At 33.8% G+C, this 18,542-nt stretch overlaps 2 protein-coding genes across 3 annotated transcripts; both read right to left on the reverse strand.

Annotated features, from left to right (window-relative positions):
• Positions 1-1,308: 1,308 nt before the first annotated feature.
• Positions 1,309-11,799, reverse strand: LOC128161526 (uncharacterized). 2 transcript variants are annotated; one of them, XM_052824824.1, is made up of 3 exons: positions 11,369-11,799; positions 6,261-6,461; positions 1,309-2,345 (listed from the first exon to the last, which is right to left on the reverse strand). In XM_052824824.1, the coding sequence occupies exons 1-3, from the start codon at positions 11,784-11,786 to the stop codon at positions 1,663-1,665; spliced, it is 1,302 nt and encodes a 433-aa protein (XP_052680784.1). In that variant the 5' UTR covers positions 11,787-11,799; the 3' UTR covers positions 1,309-1,662. The 2 variants fall into 2 exon arrangements, with proteins under 2 accessions (XP_052680784.1, XP_052680783.1); XM_052824823.1 differs by having other exon boundaries at positions 6,261-6,464.
• A 5,679-nt stretch (positions 11,800-17,478) lies between these two features.
• Positions 17,479-18,279, reverse strand: LOC128161160 (uncharacterized). The gene has a single exon (XM_052824387.1). It carries the CDS (start codon positions 18,277-18,279, stop codon positions 17,479-17,481), a length of 801 nt encoding a protein of 266 aa, XP_052680347.1.
• Positions 18,280-18,542: the final 263 nt, after the last annotated feature.

The raw sequence follows: 18,542 nt of genomic DNA on the forward strand, positions 1-18,542 counted from the left end.
AAGTTCTGATTCCGTTCCGTTTTGCAAAATACCAATACCCGTGTGGATATTAGTATTTAACGGAACGGACGGAATATTTAAACACATTCAAAATATGAATAATATCATAACATGAACAGCATTTATTCGATTGAAAACAAATTATTTCTTTTTTATGGGAGTTTACGGGAGAATTACTGAGTCTGTTAATCAAGCTAGCAGACCACGTTTACATCAAGAAGAATTTTAAATTATACCAAACGAATTTGGAGAGATAACATCATTTAAAAAATAATTAATAGCCATATTTATAATACATTGAAATTAATGATGATTTATGGTGTTATCAGAAAATTTTCTTTCATTTCGTTCCGTTCCGCAAAATACCAATATCCGTGTTTATTTGGTATTTAACAAAATGGAAAGGGATCTTTCAAACTCATTTTAGCTTACCTAAACCGACGATTCTAGTGAGTTTTACTCATCACCCATTGTCCGTCGTCCGTCTATCCGTGTGTAAACTTCTCACAATTTTACTTCTCCAAAACCACTAGGCAAAATTTAATTAAACTTTGTAAAAAGCATAGGAAGGGAATAGAATTTAATTTTTTTTTTAAAGGGAGATACATGTACACGTAATTGCGAAACATTGAGTATAGAGTGTGTGACTTTAAAATTTTCTCCACAAGAATCATTGCATCAGAAGTGCCAATATTTACACAAAAACTTGTTTTCATACTGTAAATTCTAAACTGTGAAATTCGTGACCCCCAGACCAAAACTGGGGTCCCAGGCGGGGTTCAAAGTTTAACAAAGAAATACGTAGGAAAATGTTTGATCGTCTTCTTCTCAAAAACCACTGCATTAGATATCCAAATTTTTACCCAAAAAAGAAAGTTCAACATAGGGATACATAGGAAAAATGTTTTTAAAATCTTTTTCTTAATTACCACTGCACCAGAAATGCCAAAAATTACACAAAAACGTGTAGTTTATATAGTGGAAATTCTAAATTGTAAACATTGTGACCCCAAGGACAAAAACTTGGGCCCCAGGCGGAGTTTAAAGTTTCACATATAAGAATGATGTTTAAAATTCTTCATAAGCACTACAATGCCACAGTTTAAGATATTACTATGTGTTGTAACGTTAACTTTCATGCGCAAAAATTGTACGGACATTCAACTTCAAATGTTGTCATTATTACCTTTGACATTTTTTAAAACACTCTCACGAAGACATGTTATACCCAACATCATCCTCCATTCTGAATAATTTTGTGCAATTATTTTGAATTAAATTGTGCGATGCATATGACACAAAAAAAAGTATTCGGAAATGTATTTATTGGCCAAATAAAACAGCTCACAGACCTCTCTCACCGAGGGTGGAAACTGAAATATACATGTAATAGCAAATAAACTTAAAGCACAAATCACACACTAAGGCTAGATCCACATACAATCTTGAATAACAATTGACAACTGATGAGATTACGCTTATGGTACGCCAAACATATACATGTGCGAACTTTACCGGAGATTTCAGATCATTAAAACATTCTCGTGCATACGCCATTACGTAAGCATTATATATTTGAATTGATCATATGACAAATGACAATAAAAAATACACCGCACTTACGTTTTGGGGGCACATACAGCAAATTACAAATACATCAGATCAATCATAAAACCGTAGTTTTGGAACCCTAGAAAAAGGATTCTGACAAAGATGGGGCAAGAACAACCAGTGAGAACTTCTGACAACATTTTCAAACCTTTTTTCCCCAAGTTGAGGAATAAGATTTGCTGTTCCTCTTAGCTTATCTGCAATGTGTGGACTTGGCTGGCTAAAATACAAACTGTGATATATCATTAACCACAAGTCAACAATGGCTGAAAACTTAAGGTAATGGTAATCCTCATCAAACAGTCTCAGTGGTTTTGTGCTTTTCAAGAGACAATCAAGTTCAGGGTGATACACGGCAAACTGATAGGCATCATTTGTTATGGCACAAACTGGCACTGCAGGAACAAAGTTGCTTAAATCATTTCTCCTGTTGTCATTGTTGAGGAAATTCCGGTACTTGCAGAAGGACACAGCAATTGCTTGTTTACACAGCAGTGTCTCATCACAAATATTTGTTTCTGATATGTGCTCTTCACTTGAAATACCATCCTCTTCATTTGAGTCTGAACTGGGATACATCAAGTCTTGGTATGCCAGTCTGTGTCTATACATTTCATCAGTCTTCTTTTTCACAGAGAAAACAGCTGATGTACTGTATTCTGTATCCGTATATTGATTTCTTTTTGAAGGTAGAAGAACAGCATCAGCAAAACCATAGAAAAGATTAGGACTACCTAAAAAAAGTATCAAAACTCAATGCTAATTATGTAACAACTGTTTATCAGAAATCACAATGGGATTAAAGACCCTTGATAAGATCATTTAATTAACTATGCATATTTTTTTAAAAATAAAATTCCCTTTGTATTTTTTGCCATAATATATTTTTTCATAATTGGCTACTTTTTGTCGAATGTCTGCTTGACACCCTAGTATTGATAATTAACAAAAAAGTAACTGCACCTGCTGTTTCTATAAACCTGGTGTGTATTTAATTATATTTTGATACATGCATATAGGATATATAGTTACATCTTAAAATATATAAGATATACATAAATTAACATACAGCCATATATGGCTATCAAACAATTGAATAACCTCTTAACTATTTCAACTTGTTATTTTTGTAAGGTAAACAAAAGTTAATTACTTCAAATATCTCATGATTGAACATGTTGTCTCGTTAAACTAGGTGCTAACTTGTCTCTGTTTATTTGCAACAAAAAGATTTTGAGATTTACGGAAACAGTTTTGTCAACAAACTATGAAAGCATATTGTCATTCTATAACAATTTAACAAATACATTTATCAGGTTATTTTGATGCCAAGAGAACATAAATTACATGCAAAAGTGTATTTATTACATAAAAATAAACTAAAACAAATTCTTTTACCCCCCCCCCCCCCCCGAAATTTATGATCATTGCTAAAACAATACTTTTAACATCTGCATCTGCAATATGTAAACTAGGGTCTGTCGAAAAAGTGGACACAAACATTTTTTTATGGGCCTCACCATACAGTGTCGACCAGACCCAAAACCAGAGCAGACCCAAACTAAACCCTATGTCTGCTCTCAGTGTCTGCTTTTAAAAACTTTGTGTCTGCTCTGCATCCACTTGGGGTTTACTTTAGGATTACTCAAGGTTTGCTTTTGGGGTCAGCTTTACACACGGAAGTGTAAAACAGACCCGTATTTTATCTTACCGCCTGTATACACCCAGCCCCTTGTATATTCCAAATAGAAATGTACCAAGAAGTCTCATTTTTCAGCAGCAATTGTGCATTAAGCACAGGCAAAATTACTTTCAAGACAAAATGGAGGATGTAAATCGAATTCAGGAAATTCCCCATAAACGTATGATCAAAACATGAGACAAATGTGCGCTTCGCCAGGAATGGTTAAACAGACATAATTTGACCTCACCACTACTAGTAGTCAACAGGTGGCTGATTACAAAATGGCAAACTCATTGCCAAGAACTTTTTGGATTTAATAGGGATGGATAAAAATTCAGATTTATGGGAATTTAATAAAGAATGCACTTTTGATTAAATAAGATGCAAATCTGTTGTAGTCTAGCTCTACAATTAGCATTAAGCAAATCACGTTACAATAACTGTCGTCTTACTCCCGGGGTATCAAGAAACACAGCCTCAATAAAAATTTGGTAACATTTTGTTTCTATATGTATATTTATGTATATATAATTCACAACACAAGTATTTGATCACATTTAGGATGAAAAAAGGGTATACTAACCAAGAGACTTAATGAAAGTCAAATAAAAAAACAGTTATCTTTTAATAACGTACATTTATGTACACCATGATAAAACTCAATGGAATTAAAATCAATAACTAATTTAAAGTATTAATTTAATAAAAATACATAAAGAAGAAGTGTATCTATATACATGTTTGTGCACTGTATATAAACATTTAAAGCTATACACGCTATAATTTTCATCAATTTTGGACGACTGGGAAAATGCATGTGTTTGATTACTTATAAAAGTTACCTTTATGCTGTTGATTATAATACAATGTACTCAATTCGATCAGGTAACAAAGATATCAAATTTTAAACAATAAAAAATATTTCTTTTCCTGCAAGGAAGTAAAAATACTTTCGTTAACAATGACATAGGCCTATGTGTTTTCCCCTAATTGAAGGGCTATTTTTAGTTCATGTGAGTGTTATCCTATTTAAACAAGCAAAAGTAAGAGAATCCTGAATGACAATATTAAACACTCATAATACATGTATATATTTCAAATTTACAGCTTTTCAGCATATTCAAAATCGAGACAGATATGCAACACATTACATAAAACATTAAAATTAGGCAAACAATAATGGCCACCTGATATCCCACGGACAAAAGCAATGAGGTCGGTTTTGCTCCTCCTTCATCTATATTCATGAAAAGATAGATTTATCTAGCAGGAAAATAAACAATAATTATTAAAATTCTATATCTTTGTAACGAGATGGAATTTACCATTGCTATTTAAAGAATAAAGGTAACTTTTACAAGTAAACAAACACAAATTGCGTTTTCACTGTCATTTAAAAGATAATTTCACTACAGATGATGAGAATGCAAATGAGTTGTCAACTGGAGATCTGATTGGTCGGTGCTCTCATTGGTCAATGCGTTTAACCAGCTAACCAGAGATCTGCTTGGTCGGCGCTCTCATTGGTCACCGCGTTTAACCAGCTAACTAGAGATCTGCTTGGTCGGTGCTCTCATTGGTCACCGCGTTTAACCAGCTAACTAGAGATCTGCTTGGTCGGTGCTCTCATTGGTCACTGCGTTTAACCAGCTAACTAGAGATCTGCTTGGTCGGCGCTCTCATTGGTCACTGCGTTTAACCAGCTAACTAGAGATCTGCTTGGTCGGTGCTCATATTGGTAAATGCATTTAACCAACTAACCAGAGATCTGCTTGGTCGGTGCTCTCATTGGTCACTGCGTTTAACCAGCCAACTAGAGATCTGCTTGGTCGGTGCTCTCATTGGTCACTGCGTTTAACCAGCTAACCAGAGATTTGCTTAATTGAAACACTAATTGGTCGACAAAATAGCCTGATAAACAGGTCTGTTAGTTAGACCAGACTCTGGTCTGCTTTCAAAGTCTGCTTCTGAAATTGGGGTCTGCTCTCTGATAGAATGGGTCTGGTCGATACTGTACATCATAGATATGTATTTTGTAAATATGTTAATGGCAATACTGATGTACATTTACCCAACTGCTACAAGTTCATATGAACTATTTTGTATGTGTAATCTCTAATTAAGGAATTCATCTATAATAATTGTACACCCTCTGGGCCTTTAGTTTTAAATAAACTATCTTATCTTATTTGTACAACCCACCAAACTGTGAACTGTCATGGTTTTACACCTACATCATGCATGTATTACATACACAAATATGTACATGTATGTAATGTATACTGTATACAACCCACCAAACTGTGTACCGTCATGACTTAACACCTACATCATGCATGTATAACATACATATACCTGTACATATATGTATGCAGAGTGTATATACATTTATTGGGACATTTTAAATCAAAATGCCTGACACATGTCAGAAAAGAGGATTTGCAATTTTAAAAGCAATTGTCAAAATTGAATTATCATTTAAAGAAAAGAATTGAAATTGTTTGATGTACACCCTTTTCAAAACTATGAAATTCCCTACTTTTACTTTCATTTTCAGTTTTTCAATACAGACGCATTTTGCAGGAAAACGAATCTGACTTCACACCACAAATTTTAACAGGAAAGAGACAATTTGATGACATTTCATTCAAGAGGTCCCTTGTTGCTGAACGGAAATTAGGACCGGAGCTATGAACCCCAACGTTAACATTAACCCCTAAGCAAAATGCATTAGTGGACTATACCCTACTGCCATGTATTACATACATATAAATGTACATATATGTATACTTTTAACAACTCACCAGTCAGTGTACTGCCATGTATTACATACACATACATGTACATATATATATATACTGTAAACAACTCACCAAACTGTGTACCATCATGATTTAACACCTATATCATGCATGTATTACACATGCATGTACATATACATGTATGTATACTTTGTACAACTCACCAGTCAGTGTACTGCCAAAGTTTATAGGCTCCCCACACCCACAGGGACAGTAGACTTCTGATTTACCATTGGTGTAATAACTGTCCACAAAGTAGTTGGATGGGTAGGGAAGCATCTGGGATAAAAGATGATGCGACACAATCGATGCAACATGCGCTTCTGATGTTTTGTAACTTAATTTCTGCAGAGACTTTTCATGTTCTTCTGAAATAAAATAAAATTCCATTATATCTCAGGAGCTATTAGTCTGAAGTCCTGCAAACTAAAATTGGCTGTCAAAAATTTCAAATTCACAAGTCCATCCTTCAGCAGCCTGATTGTGTGTGTGACAATACAGTTTCCAAGGTAGGATTTTGTTTGCCAGGCAGTTCTAAGGCTTATTTATCTGTAAAGTTCTTAATACCATGTATATTTTATAAGTCTGAATTTTACTTAGGGGTCTGAATCCCATTCTTGATGTGAATGAGAGAAATAAAGATGGACAAGATTGTGATTTAAACCCTCTCCTGATCTGTAGGCAAGTGCTATATGAACTGTCAATTAAACCTGTCTGATTGTTAAACATTTTGCCATGTGAGAATATAATTATATAGGTGGAATCCGCACATGTCCGAATATGTGTTTGCCGGGATGCTGGAGGCCATATGTGATAATTTTACACATACTATGTAAATTTTATAAATTTTAATTTTCCATTTTGATTATCTTACCTATTCACCTACATACAACTTTTTTCACATTTTAACTTTTAAAAAAGGAGCATGTCCGGTACAATCACTAGATTTAGCTATGTAGCTTGATTTACCTACATAGCTTTATTTACCTACCTGAAATAGGTTTGATTAGCTACCTTTATGAAATTTTGCTTTTTATGTAAAACAGACAAAAGTCGAAAGGAAATGTAAACCTTTATTTGTACTGTGTAGTTTAACACATATAGGTAATCACAGATTACAAAGCTAACCGAGACGAGGCATCACCTTTATGAGGCATCACCTTTATGAGACCACCTTTAACATATTATATGAAAATCATACTTTATGATCTTGGATATTCATGGATACTGTTTTGACACAATATAATCGTATATCATATGTAAAAAAAATTGTATGATAATTCAAAGTCATATAATACAATATAATACCGTAATATATAATGGTGCAATATGATATTGTAACATCTGAGATGACATTGTCTAATGTCATACATTATTGTATTTGATCACATAATACAAATTTAAATCATAATATATGATCAATACAATATAGTATCATATGATACAATGTCATATCACATAATACATCACAATATTGTAACATATGATCTCATATTGATATTGTATTATATTATACTGTATCATATCAAATAAATTATATGATATTGTATAATATGATACAATATAATTTGATACAACATTCAAAGCCTGGGAAGGACAAACAACTGGTTTGGCCAATGGCCCCATGCTTCATAAAATGCTGGGACCATTTTGAAATTTATGGGTCCGAGAAAAAATAGAATGGGGTGGGCCATTTTTCAAATTAACTGTCATACATAACTAGAAATACTATCAGATTACGATAAAACAGTCATCACATGCATCTTTGACAATTATAAATTTATGTAATTAAATCCAAAATAAAAATTTAAATATGTTTGGATGTTAGTCACTGAACAGAGAAAATATGCTTTTTCAAAGAATTCCATTTTTTTATAAAACCATCACAATGATCAAGATTTTCTTCATTGTTTAGATCTAATCAAAGTCTAAGAAGCCGATCAGATATTTTGGGCACCAAAGAATTTCTCTGCTTGGTAAGAATACGGTTTTGCTGGACAAAACACCCATTCACAACTTGCAGTGTGAAGGGCAAAGTGAGTGCATCTGTGCAAGCCTAAATAATAAACACAAACCGGAGGGAACTGCATAGATATCATTGTTTTATGTCCATGGGGAAGTGAAATCTTACGTTAGATTTCATTGCCAGTGGCATGTCTTTGATCAAATGGCGTTTCTATCATTCCATTCCAAACTCAATTCCATTGATTGAAGATTACCGAAAACGCGGACTACAATAAAATCACAAACTACGAAATAATGTGTTTTCGTATTTTACAATATGATTGCGTGGCGCGCCGCTGGGCGCAGCGCACCATATGTGCATTGCGCCAATATTCGGCAGTTTGCGCATATGGTGCATGGCACGGTCCCTTTCCAGGCCCTGAACATTGTATCATATGATATGATACAATATCATGTTATATAGTGAATTATCTCATATGTGTGGTGTATATTACCCGTGTGATAAACCTTTGTTATTACAAACGGGTGATGCTTTATCAAATACTTCCGTTCCGAACTATTTTTGACACAACCCCTTGCTTCAACGCTTCAGGGACCTATTTTCGAAGATTTGCTAGTACTGTCAACATAACTATATCTACTACAAAAATTGATATAAAATTGATTTTGTCAAAGATTTAAATTACAATGCGTAGCACAGGCGTCGGAACCGGGGGGCTATAGTGAGGGGGAGGGGGGGGGGGGGGGAGGTGGGGGGGGGGGGGGGTGGGGTGTGTGTTGCAAAGGTATTCATAACCATAACCACAAGACCCTTTTTTCTTGTTTGTCAAGATTTTTGATAAGTTTAGCCCACTTCCAACTTTTAATTAGCTTTGTGAAGTTTATAAAACTGCAAATTATGTTAACTATCAAGGAGTTCATCCTGACGACGTGATGAAAACAGAGCGCTCTGGTTGTGTTTATATATACAAGAACTTACCGAAATAATGTTTCATAAGACTTTAATTCCACCACCAGTAAGCATCCTTATTCACTATTTTCAATTTTGAATCATAAGGCTAGACTAGTATTTGTTTTATTAAACATCAACAACTGTTCCTTGTTCGAGTCAATTGAAACTAACGAGCATTCGCAACTTTGTGTATGTCAACAAACTTGATTATTCAAGTCTCCTAATCGGAATTTCCATTTAATCAAGTGAATAAGCTCTAAGAAAAATTATTTAGAGCTAAAAAATTATTTTAAGGTTTATTTCAGTGAAACTTTACATTAAAACAGTTAGATTTATCTCAGGAATGGCATACTAAATTGTATTGCGCAAGGTCACAATAGCCGCATAACACAACATTGCATCATCGTTTTTAATCTTTGAACATAATTATGTTGAAGAAAAAAATACAGGTCATATAAACATATAAGGGACTGTCTCAAAAGTTTCATAATATAAATCAATTATGAGATAAATAGAACATCTATGATTGTGTGATTTTATATTTGCTTTATCCAACTCGTTGAAATGGTTATATTCGCTCGGCAAGCCTTGCAAATATATACGCCATTTCAACTCGTTGGATAAAGCAAATATAAAATCACACAATATAGATATCCTCAAAATACAATATTGTATCATAATATACAATACTATACATTACAATATTATAATACAATATCATATCATTAAATTAAAAAAAATGATACAATATCATATTTTATCACATAACATTTCACAATATAGCATATCATTTTGATGTAATATTGTATCATATAATACAATAGTGTATCATATCAACAATACTATACCATAGGAATCATATGTTATATTATTTAACAACAAACACTTCTATCAAGCAGGTTTGAGTGAGGTAGGAGATTTTTTTTAGCATCTTTGATAATGGAGATCAGGCTCTGCATCTGAGGTACAGTCCGATTAGACCCAACCAAACACAAGATTAAACCCCGACTAAACCCCGGGTTTACTCTGGGTTTACTTTTTGAAAATTTGGGTCCACACTGGGTTTACTCTGGGTCCACTCTAGTTAACACAGAGTAAACCCAGAGTTAACCCAGAAAATCCTGGGGTTTAGTTGGGGTTTACTTTCTGTTAGGTTGGGTCTGATCGGTACTGTACCTCTGCGATTCACTTATATCACAGTTTAAACAACTATGCAAGCTATTACCTATAAAACATGTGACCTGTTCCAAAAAATTCATCCAGCATCCGATACCTATGACTCAGATTCTGAATTCATGCCTGTCAGGTGCATCAGTATCATAAGACGCACCATCCATGCAAGTTTAATGAAGTTAGGACCAGTAGTAACTTAGAAATTGCTATCAAAGGGCACCTGCACCAAAAACTTTAACCTGCTCCAAAAACCTTAACCTCCTCCAGCATCTGTAATTAAGGGCTTAGATTCAGCATCCAAGTCTTTCAAAACTTTTAGAACCTTGACTGAAGTTGCACTGAAAGACTGAAATCCATCACATTGAAAAATAACTGATTATTGTCATTTCTACTTACTACATTGTACATATAATGTACACATCTTTTATTTTGTAAATATGACTTGTTTTCATCATATTTCCATTCCCAAGTTCATTGATTTACTTCATAGAACACTAACCTGCCATGGTCACATGTGTAGAGAAACACCTTGACCCACATTTGAAACCAAAATAATTTACTGGGCCCCCAAAAACAAATGAGATAAATAAATGCGCCCAGACTTACCAATTTATTTAAAAATGATGATTTCTAGTCATAAAACTGAATTTTATTAATAACTGAAACCCATCATTTTTAAATTAGATTAATGATGAATTTAACAGTTATACATGCAACTATTTGGATTTTATTTTAAGATATAGTGACCTCTGAAAAATGAATATGACTGTATTTCATCATTTTTTATCAATTGGCAAGTTTGTAAGTCAGTAGAAATGACAATAATCAATTATTTTTAAAAATGATTGATTTTAGTCGCACCCCTGACTGTTCAAAGTTGAAAATTACTACTGCACCTAAGTGCGACTTTTTTAACAAATGCCCATTTAAGAGAAAAGTATGATTGGGTAGCTATAAATAAATGTACTTTTGGTAGGTAAATAAATGTACCTGGTAGATAATGTAAGTAATTCAAGCTAGTGATTGTACTGGACCTGAAAAAGTTAACTTTAACAGGTTCAACCTTCATTGTTGTAGAATGTAGTAATTTGGAAATATGCCTGGAAAGATGAATGGTAAAGCACCAGACTAGAAATACATGGATCCCAAGTTAATTCACAAAGACGTCTTTAACGTACTTACCTCTCTTGAAACAAAATCTCTTCAAAGCAGCAAATGCGATCGCTTCTTGTGAATTTTGCAACTTGCCTCCGTTTTTAATGTAATTGTTTATCGCTTCATATCCCCGGGCAAACACCGTCCTAGATCGCACTCCAAGAATTTTTTCTTCTCTCGTCGTTGTATCACGATATTCATACCAATCAAATCTCCAGAATGTGGTCTCTCCGAAAGTCTCCGACACCCTCTCCTCCTTTTCGATGTGATTTCCGTAGATTTGGCAGGCAGCCAGCGCGTGTTCGTGTTCACTTACATACCGCTCTAAGCCCTCCCTAAACACAATATCATTACTACTATGGATGTTTCTGAAATTTGCATACGATGGCCGAAACGTTTTGATCAAGGCGAAAAACCTAAGCTTAGTCAAACTGAAAGTCGCCATTCCCTGGTACACCGGTAACAAGTCAACTCGCTACTACAAGCGATTCGCTCCGAAACTCAAAACATTACCTGATTACTAGGCTATTTCCTGAATTTATATCTCCGTGTCGACGAAGTTCTTTATCAATTATGATGAAGATTTTTGATAATTTCTCTAGATTTAATCTATATTTATAAATATTCCTATCCTATTTAAGGAGGTGGGGGCATAAAAGAAAAAAAAACCCACCAAAATAATGAAACAAAATGGTACATTTTTCATCATTATATACTACATGTATATATCTGTTTATCGATTGTCTAACGTGTTAGATTAAAAAAAATCTTCTTTGCTTTAAAATGGCTTCAAGAGACTTTAAAATTTAATTTTTCTTGTAATGCTATGGTAATAATTTTTTCTTAATTTCATATGAAATAAACATGCAACTTTTATAATTTCTAGGAATAGAATTAACTCGGAAATATGACAATCTAATTAAAAGCAAAGCTTGTTGCAAAACACTTTGAAGGTCTTCCGTAGCCACTCCGAGTTATGACCATAAATAATATTGAATTGATAAAGGTACAGCCCATCTCAGTCCTTCATTGGTGAAGGCTAACTTCATTTAATAGATAAAATTGTATGTACAATATGTCTATTTAGGGGATATTATAGGATATCTTGATAAACAGAGGGTCGTTAGAGAGAACTAAAGTTATAGGCAATAAAATTTATAATTACACCGATGTAATCAATTTAATAATTGATTGTTGCTTATCTATCATTTTTGATTTTTTTGAAGTTGAATTTTTGTAACGGTTAAGTGTTATATGATCTATCTAGTAATCATTTTATTCACGGACATTTAGACGATTCTGGATCCCAGTTTATTTGAAAGAACAATTAAAGTAATGGTTGAATATCTTTGCTAAACATATTGAGTATACCTGGTACAGTTTAACAACATAATCAGAGTGCTAGTATCAAAGACATTAACCGGCAAAAGGACAGACCAATCAGGAAATTGCAGTCAGGTCACTATTTTTTCTACATCGAATCAGTTTGTTTTTACGTTCCATAAGTTATCACAGTGGCTGTTGGACAGACACAAGAAGAATGTTGAAACATACAATAAAAACAATTTGCCGCACGGAATAGACTTCCAGTAAAAACGCTCGGGAGAGTAATTTTGCAAAGTTAAATTTTTATATATTTTTCAGGTATATTCCTATTCATATATTCGAGGAGAGTTTTGACCATGTGAAAATTTCTGTTAAAAAAAATAAAAACCCTTAGAAACCAAGTAAGTCAGTGTCATGAGAAATCCGTTGAGAAAAGTACGAAGCAATAACATTGTTGCCGAAATTTTTCTTCCAAAAAGTGTTTTTTAGACAAAGATTTATCATCCAAACATTCCAACAAGTATGCTGTGAGGTTTAATGATCAGAGAACCTTTAGAGTATCGTGGATAAAGCCAAGCTTGACTGATGATAGGTCGTGCAGGTAAAAACAACATATATTCCGGAAATACTTTTTTTGTATCTAATTAAACAACATATCTCCAGAAAAAAAAAAGTCTTCCGAACGTCAAGCTCTACACTTACAAGTAAGACATCGTAAAAAGACTAACACAAGTCTAATCTAAAAGGTTTCAGTAAATGGAGTGAGTTCCTCCAAATAATTTTATTGAAATGTATTGAGTTGAATTTTCTTTGTAAGAGACATGTTACTATGACCGGTAAAAATTCACAAGTCGGTATGTCGAATAACAATTTATTAACAATCCAAACTTGTCGTTTCTACACGATCTATGCAGTCGGCATGGACAATACAAGGTCCAGTCTCCAACTTACGATCATTATGGATAACGACTAATTTATAGGTAACATACATACGGGTGTACATAAATAGAGTTACTCTTGACACATACAATAATTAATTTAAAGGATTACTCAGGATTAATAATTGATTTCATAACAGGTGGCACCTTGATGTCCGGCGGCCAAGGTCTAATTAGCACTAATTAGCACTGAATACAGAAACAATTCAATTTATTTTCACTCAAACCGTCAACATGACGGTACATGAGGTACACATATATATAATTATATAAATATTTACAAATGTATGTATAGAGTCAGAGGTACATGTACAGTACAAATTAGAGAGAAAAAAAAATATGAGAAAAAAGTACAAATGTTCAAGGAGGACAGACTGATTCAAAAATTTCATTTATAAATAAACAGAGTTTTTTGAGTTTTTTAAGTTTTAAAGTAGACAATAACTCACAAAATCTAAAAGTGTTTGGTCTTACACAAAATCTAGGTTCCAAGTATTTTTGTCTAATACATGAAAGAGCATTACATTCTAATATAAAGTGCATTTCATCGGCTATTTGATTTTTATTACATAATGTGCAACATCTTTCATTAAGAGGAATGCCTAACCATCTACCAGTTTCTACAGGAAGTCGGTGATTCGACGTACGGAATTTAACAAGAATTTTTCGAAGTTTTGATGGCAGAATACTCAAATATTTTTCATATCCAAAAATAAATTTGAAAGTTCTATATATATGACCTTTTGAAGAATTTGCAATATCAGCCGACCATTTCTGCACAAACTGGTCTTTAAGCCTTTGCTTGACAGCATTTGTAATCCAATTAACATTTACAGTACATTGTTCATTCCAAATGTTTGAAAAACCACACTTATTAAAAATAGAATGTATACAATCAATCCATGGGTTTTTAGAAAAGTCATTATTATATTGATTCAATAAGTATTTGTAAAGTATATGAACAATTTTATTTTCTGGCCCGGTGAACAATTTTGCCCAGTATGAAACCATTCTAGTATATATATTAACAGATAACGGAAACCTTCCGGTTTCTCCATAAACCATGTATGATGGGGTACAGCTTTTTAAATTCAGTACATGTTTCAAAAATTTCAAATGAATACGTTCTATAGTTTCTATATTTTCAAAGCCCCATACTTCACATCCGTATAAAAATACCGGCATTACTACTTTATCGAAAAGGTCTAACTGACACTCGACAGGTAAATTAAATTGACTTATTTTCCTAATGACCCCATACATAGCCTTCTGTGCCTGTTCACAGAGATGTGTTTTTGCTTTTCTGAAAGACCCTGAACGTGAAAAAACAATTCCAAGGTATTTAAACTCTTTCACATTTTCAATTATTTCATTTCTAAAGTAAAATTCCATTTTTATCATTGGACCTTTAGAAAATACCAATATTTTTGTCTTATTTATATTAACCGTTAACTTCCATTGCTCACAGTATAAATGAAACTCGTTCAGAGCATTTTGTAAATCATCAGGCGTTTCAGCAAGAATTACAGTGTCGTCAGCATAAAAAAGAATACATAGTTTAAAATACATAAACAGTTCATCCTCTAAAGGTTTGGTAACACTCTGTAACCCAGTTATATTTTTATCAATCATGAACTTTTCTAAGTCATTAATATATAACGAAAATAAAAATGGCGACAAATTTTCACCTTGGCGTACTCCAACATTACAGCTGAAAAATTCGGAAGATAAGCCATTCATACTAATTTTTGACTTAACTTCCATGTACATGTTTTTGATATAATTAAAACATTTCCCATTTATTCCATTTTTGATTAACTTACTCCAAAGACCATTTCTCCAGACAGTGTCGAATGCCTGTTTAAAATCAACAAAAGCACAAAAAAGTTTTTTCTTCATGGACATAAGAGTATGGGATAAAAACTGTAGTGTTATTATATGGTCTAGAGTTGAATAGTTTTTTCTAAAACCTGCCTGGCTTTCGCTGATAACGTCAATCTCTGATGCATATATCTCTAATCTATTGCTTAATATACAAGTAAAAAGTTTTCCTAGGCAACTTAATAATGTAATCGGTCTATAGTTCTCAGGATGTGTTGGGTCGCCTTTGTTTTTATATATGGGTTTCACAATACCTACAAGCCATTCATCAGGAATAAAACCATTGTCAAAAATAATATTAAACAACTTGTTATATAAAGGTAGAAATAAAGAAACTGTTGCCGAAATGTGTTCATTAAGCACCTCATCATACCCAGCGGCTTTATTATTTTTGAGTTTCTTTACGGCTTCTAATATTTCTTCATCTCCTATGTTACTGTTAAGAATAGCATCAGACATTTCGATTTCAGCATTCGATAAAAAATCACTATATTCTATATTGGGTTCATCGTCATTTTCACAATCATTAATACCTCTTAAGTAATCAAACATATTATTAATATCAACAGCACACTTATTCGATGATTTTGATGTATTTAAGATTTTCCAATATTCCTTGGAGTTTGTAGAGCGCAAGTTCTTAAGTTTTCTAGTTAAATCCGTTTTGTAACCTTTGATGCATTTATCTATTGTGTGCTTGTATTTTTTACTCATTTCTTTAAGGTTGTCTTTGTTTTCAGATGACTGACATTTTTTATGAATACGTTTAGCCAAATGAAAGTTCTTCCTTGCTGCTCTACATTCTCCATTGAACCATGGTTTCTTGTTCATTGTATTTGTATTATCCGACGAAAAGTTTTTATTATATTTTAAGCCAAATGTTATTCTAGCTGCTCCGGAAAAAACGTCACATAATTCTCTGGTAATATTGGTAATATGGCTTCGGCTAATGTTCTCGCCAAGCATTGACAAATCGTGTAATTTGTTATCAATAGATATTACAGCTGATCTATCGATATTGTTACAAAAGTCGTCCGCTTTACCTGGACACCATAATTTTACACTTGGGTGATTTTCACCTATACAACTGTGGGTTGGTTCCTTATTACAATATGAAAAAGAAAACGATATAGGATTGTGTACATCTGAATAAAAATTGCAAAAATCAGTGACATCAAAGTTCTGTAAAATTCTAAATACATTCGTAGTAGCTAGAACATAGTCCACAGTACTACTGTTTTTACAAGTTGTCCCGCCTATATTTTTATCGCTGCCAAATCGGCCATTAACAATGTAGACTTCATTATTTTTACAAAATTCAATTAACTTATATCCATAATTATTCACAATGGTATCTTGAACAATTCTCTTAAGCGGTATATTATAGCTTTCAAAGACCAATGCCCGTTCAACAATATCGGGTTGAAAAATATCTGTACATCCATTTAGATGCGCTAGAAAATCATCAGAAATAAAGAAATCATTCAAATGACCAACTCTGGCATTAAAGTCGCCCATAAGACAAAAACATTTAGATTCATTTGTAATATTAATTAACTCTTGTTCTATTTCTATAAAACAGTCTGGTGATGCATATCTACTACCTTCAGGCGGTATGTAAACAACGCCGCATAATAAGTCGTCAGTGGAGTTTAGTAACATTTTGTCTAATTTAAACCAAAACACATATTTACAGTCTGTGTTCATTATTTTTATATACTTAACAATGTTATCCCTGACCGCCAAGATGATTCCACCAGAGCGGGTATTTGTAAGTTTACGTCTGTTTTTCATGAACTTCAAGGTTACATATCCTGGTACTAGTATTTGGATATTATCACAGTCGTCGGTTTTGGTTTCAGTGAAACCTACCACATCATAATTCGTAATAAAGTCTGTGAATTCTTGATAATTTAACTTATTTTTTACACCACATACGTTTAAGGAAAGAAACTTAAGATCACTCGTCGCAGTCCGTTCTTCCGCGGGTCCCTATTTACCAGAAGGAGTTGATCCTTGGCGTTGTCTTTTGTTTGGCTGTCGGTCACTTCGGGGTGTCTGTTGACTCGCATGGCTTGGTCCAGTCTGTCGCGTAGATGCAGTTTGACGGGCGGATTCCATAGGTGGAGTGTAAATCTCTCCCTCAATGTACAGGACATCGCGGACCAACTTTGCGCGTTTTTTCTCTTTCTTGGCCTGACGCATGACAGGGTAGAGTTTTTTTCTCCTCTCTTCAATTTCCGGGGGATATTGTTCATTCACCCAGACATTTGATCCTTTCAGCTTCTGTGCCGCATGTGTTCGGATGAACTCCCTATCCTTGTAATATGTAAATTTGGCCACAATATTTCGTGGGTGTTCATTAAATTCGTTCCATCTGCCCATTCTGTGAACACGTTCAAAAGAGATTTCGTACTCGAGCTTGTATTTTTTCTGGAGGAAGTCCTGTAGCAGGGCCTCGGTGTCTTCCCCTCTTTGTTCCGGGATTCCTGAGAACACGAGGTTATCCCTCATGGACCGCGCCTTGAGATCCGTCACTGAGTTTTGTAGCTTTTCATTAGCGTCTTCCATTCTTTTCATTTTATCAGCCATAATATTTTCGGAAAGTTGTTGTTCTTGTCTGTATTGTTCTAAGCTTTTCCTGTTGTTGTTTATTACGGTTCTATTTGCTTCTGCCGTTTCCTTAACTGAATCGAACACTTCTCCTAAGGAGCTCACATTGGTTTCTAGGTTTTTGAATTCGGATTTCACACTTTTTACATCATTATCTAGCTTCTTTGCGCGGGATTCCATTGCGTCAATAGAGCCCCGAATTTCTCTTAAAGACAAAATTTCTCCCTCAATTGTGTTCAAACGATTTTCTAGATTATCGTTTTTTAATTCAATGCTCGTAAGTTTTGTGTTCATTTGGAGTAGGAGGGTATGAATAGATTCCAAAGTCACATCACCCTGAATATTTACTGTTGGCTGACCATTTATGATTGAGTGACTTTCCTCAAGAAGTTTTGACGTTTTCATTTCAGACATTGTTCAGTTATAGTAATTCACTTTAATGC

Source organism: Crassostrea angulata, chromosome 8, assembly GCF_025612915.1.
Source record: "Crassostrea angulata isolate pt1a10 chromosome 8, ASM2561291v2, whole genome shotgun sequence".
NCBI lineage: Eukaryota > Metazoa > Mollusca > Bivalvia > Ostreida > Ostreidae > Magallana > Magallana angulata.

Excerpts from the sequence above, each read along its gene's own strand:
- LOC128161526 (XM_052824823.1), bottom strand. The coding sequence starts at position 11,786 with ATGGCGACTTTCAGTTTGACTAAGCTTAGGTTTTTCGCCTTGATCAAA. Across the intron at positions 6,465-11,368 it reads GAGATTTTGTTTCAAGAGAG|AAGAACATGAAAAGTCTCTG; the intron begins GTAAGTACGTTA and ends ATTTTATTTCAG. Across the intron at positions 2,346-6,260 it reads CTTTGGCAGTACACTGACTG|GTAGTCCTAATCTTTTCTAT; the intron begins GTGAGTTGTACA and ends TACTTTTTTTAG.
- LOC128161160 (XM_052824387.1), bottom strand. The coding sequence starts at position 18,279 with ATGGAATCCCGCGCAAAGAAGCTAGATAATGATGTAAAAAGTGTGAAA.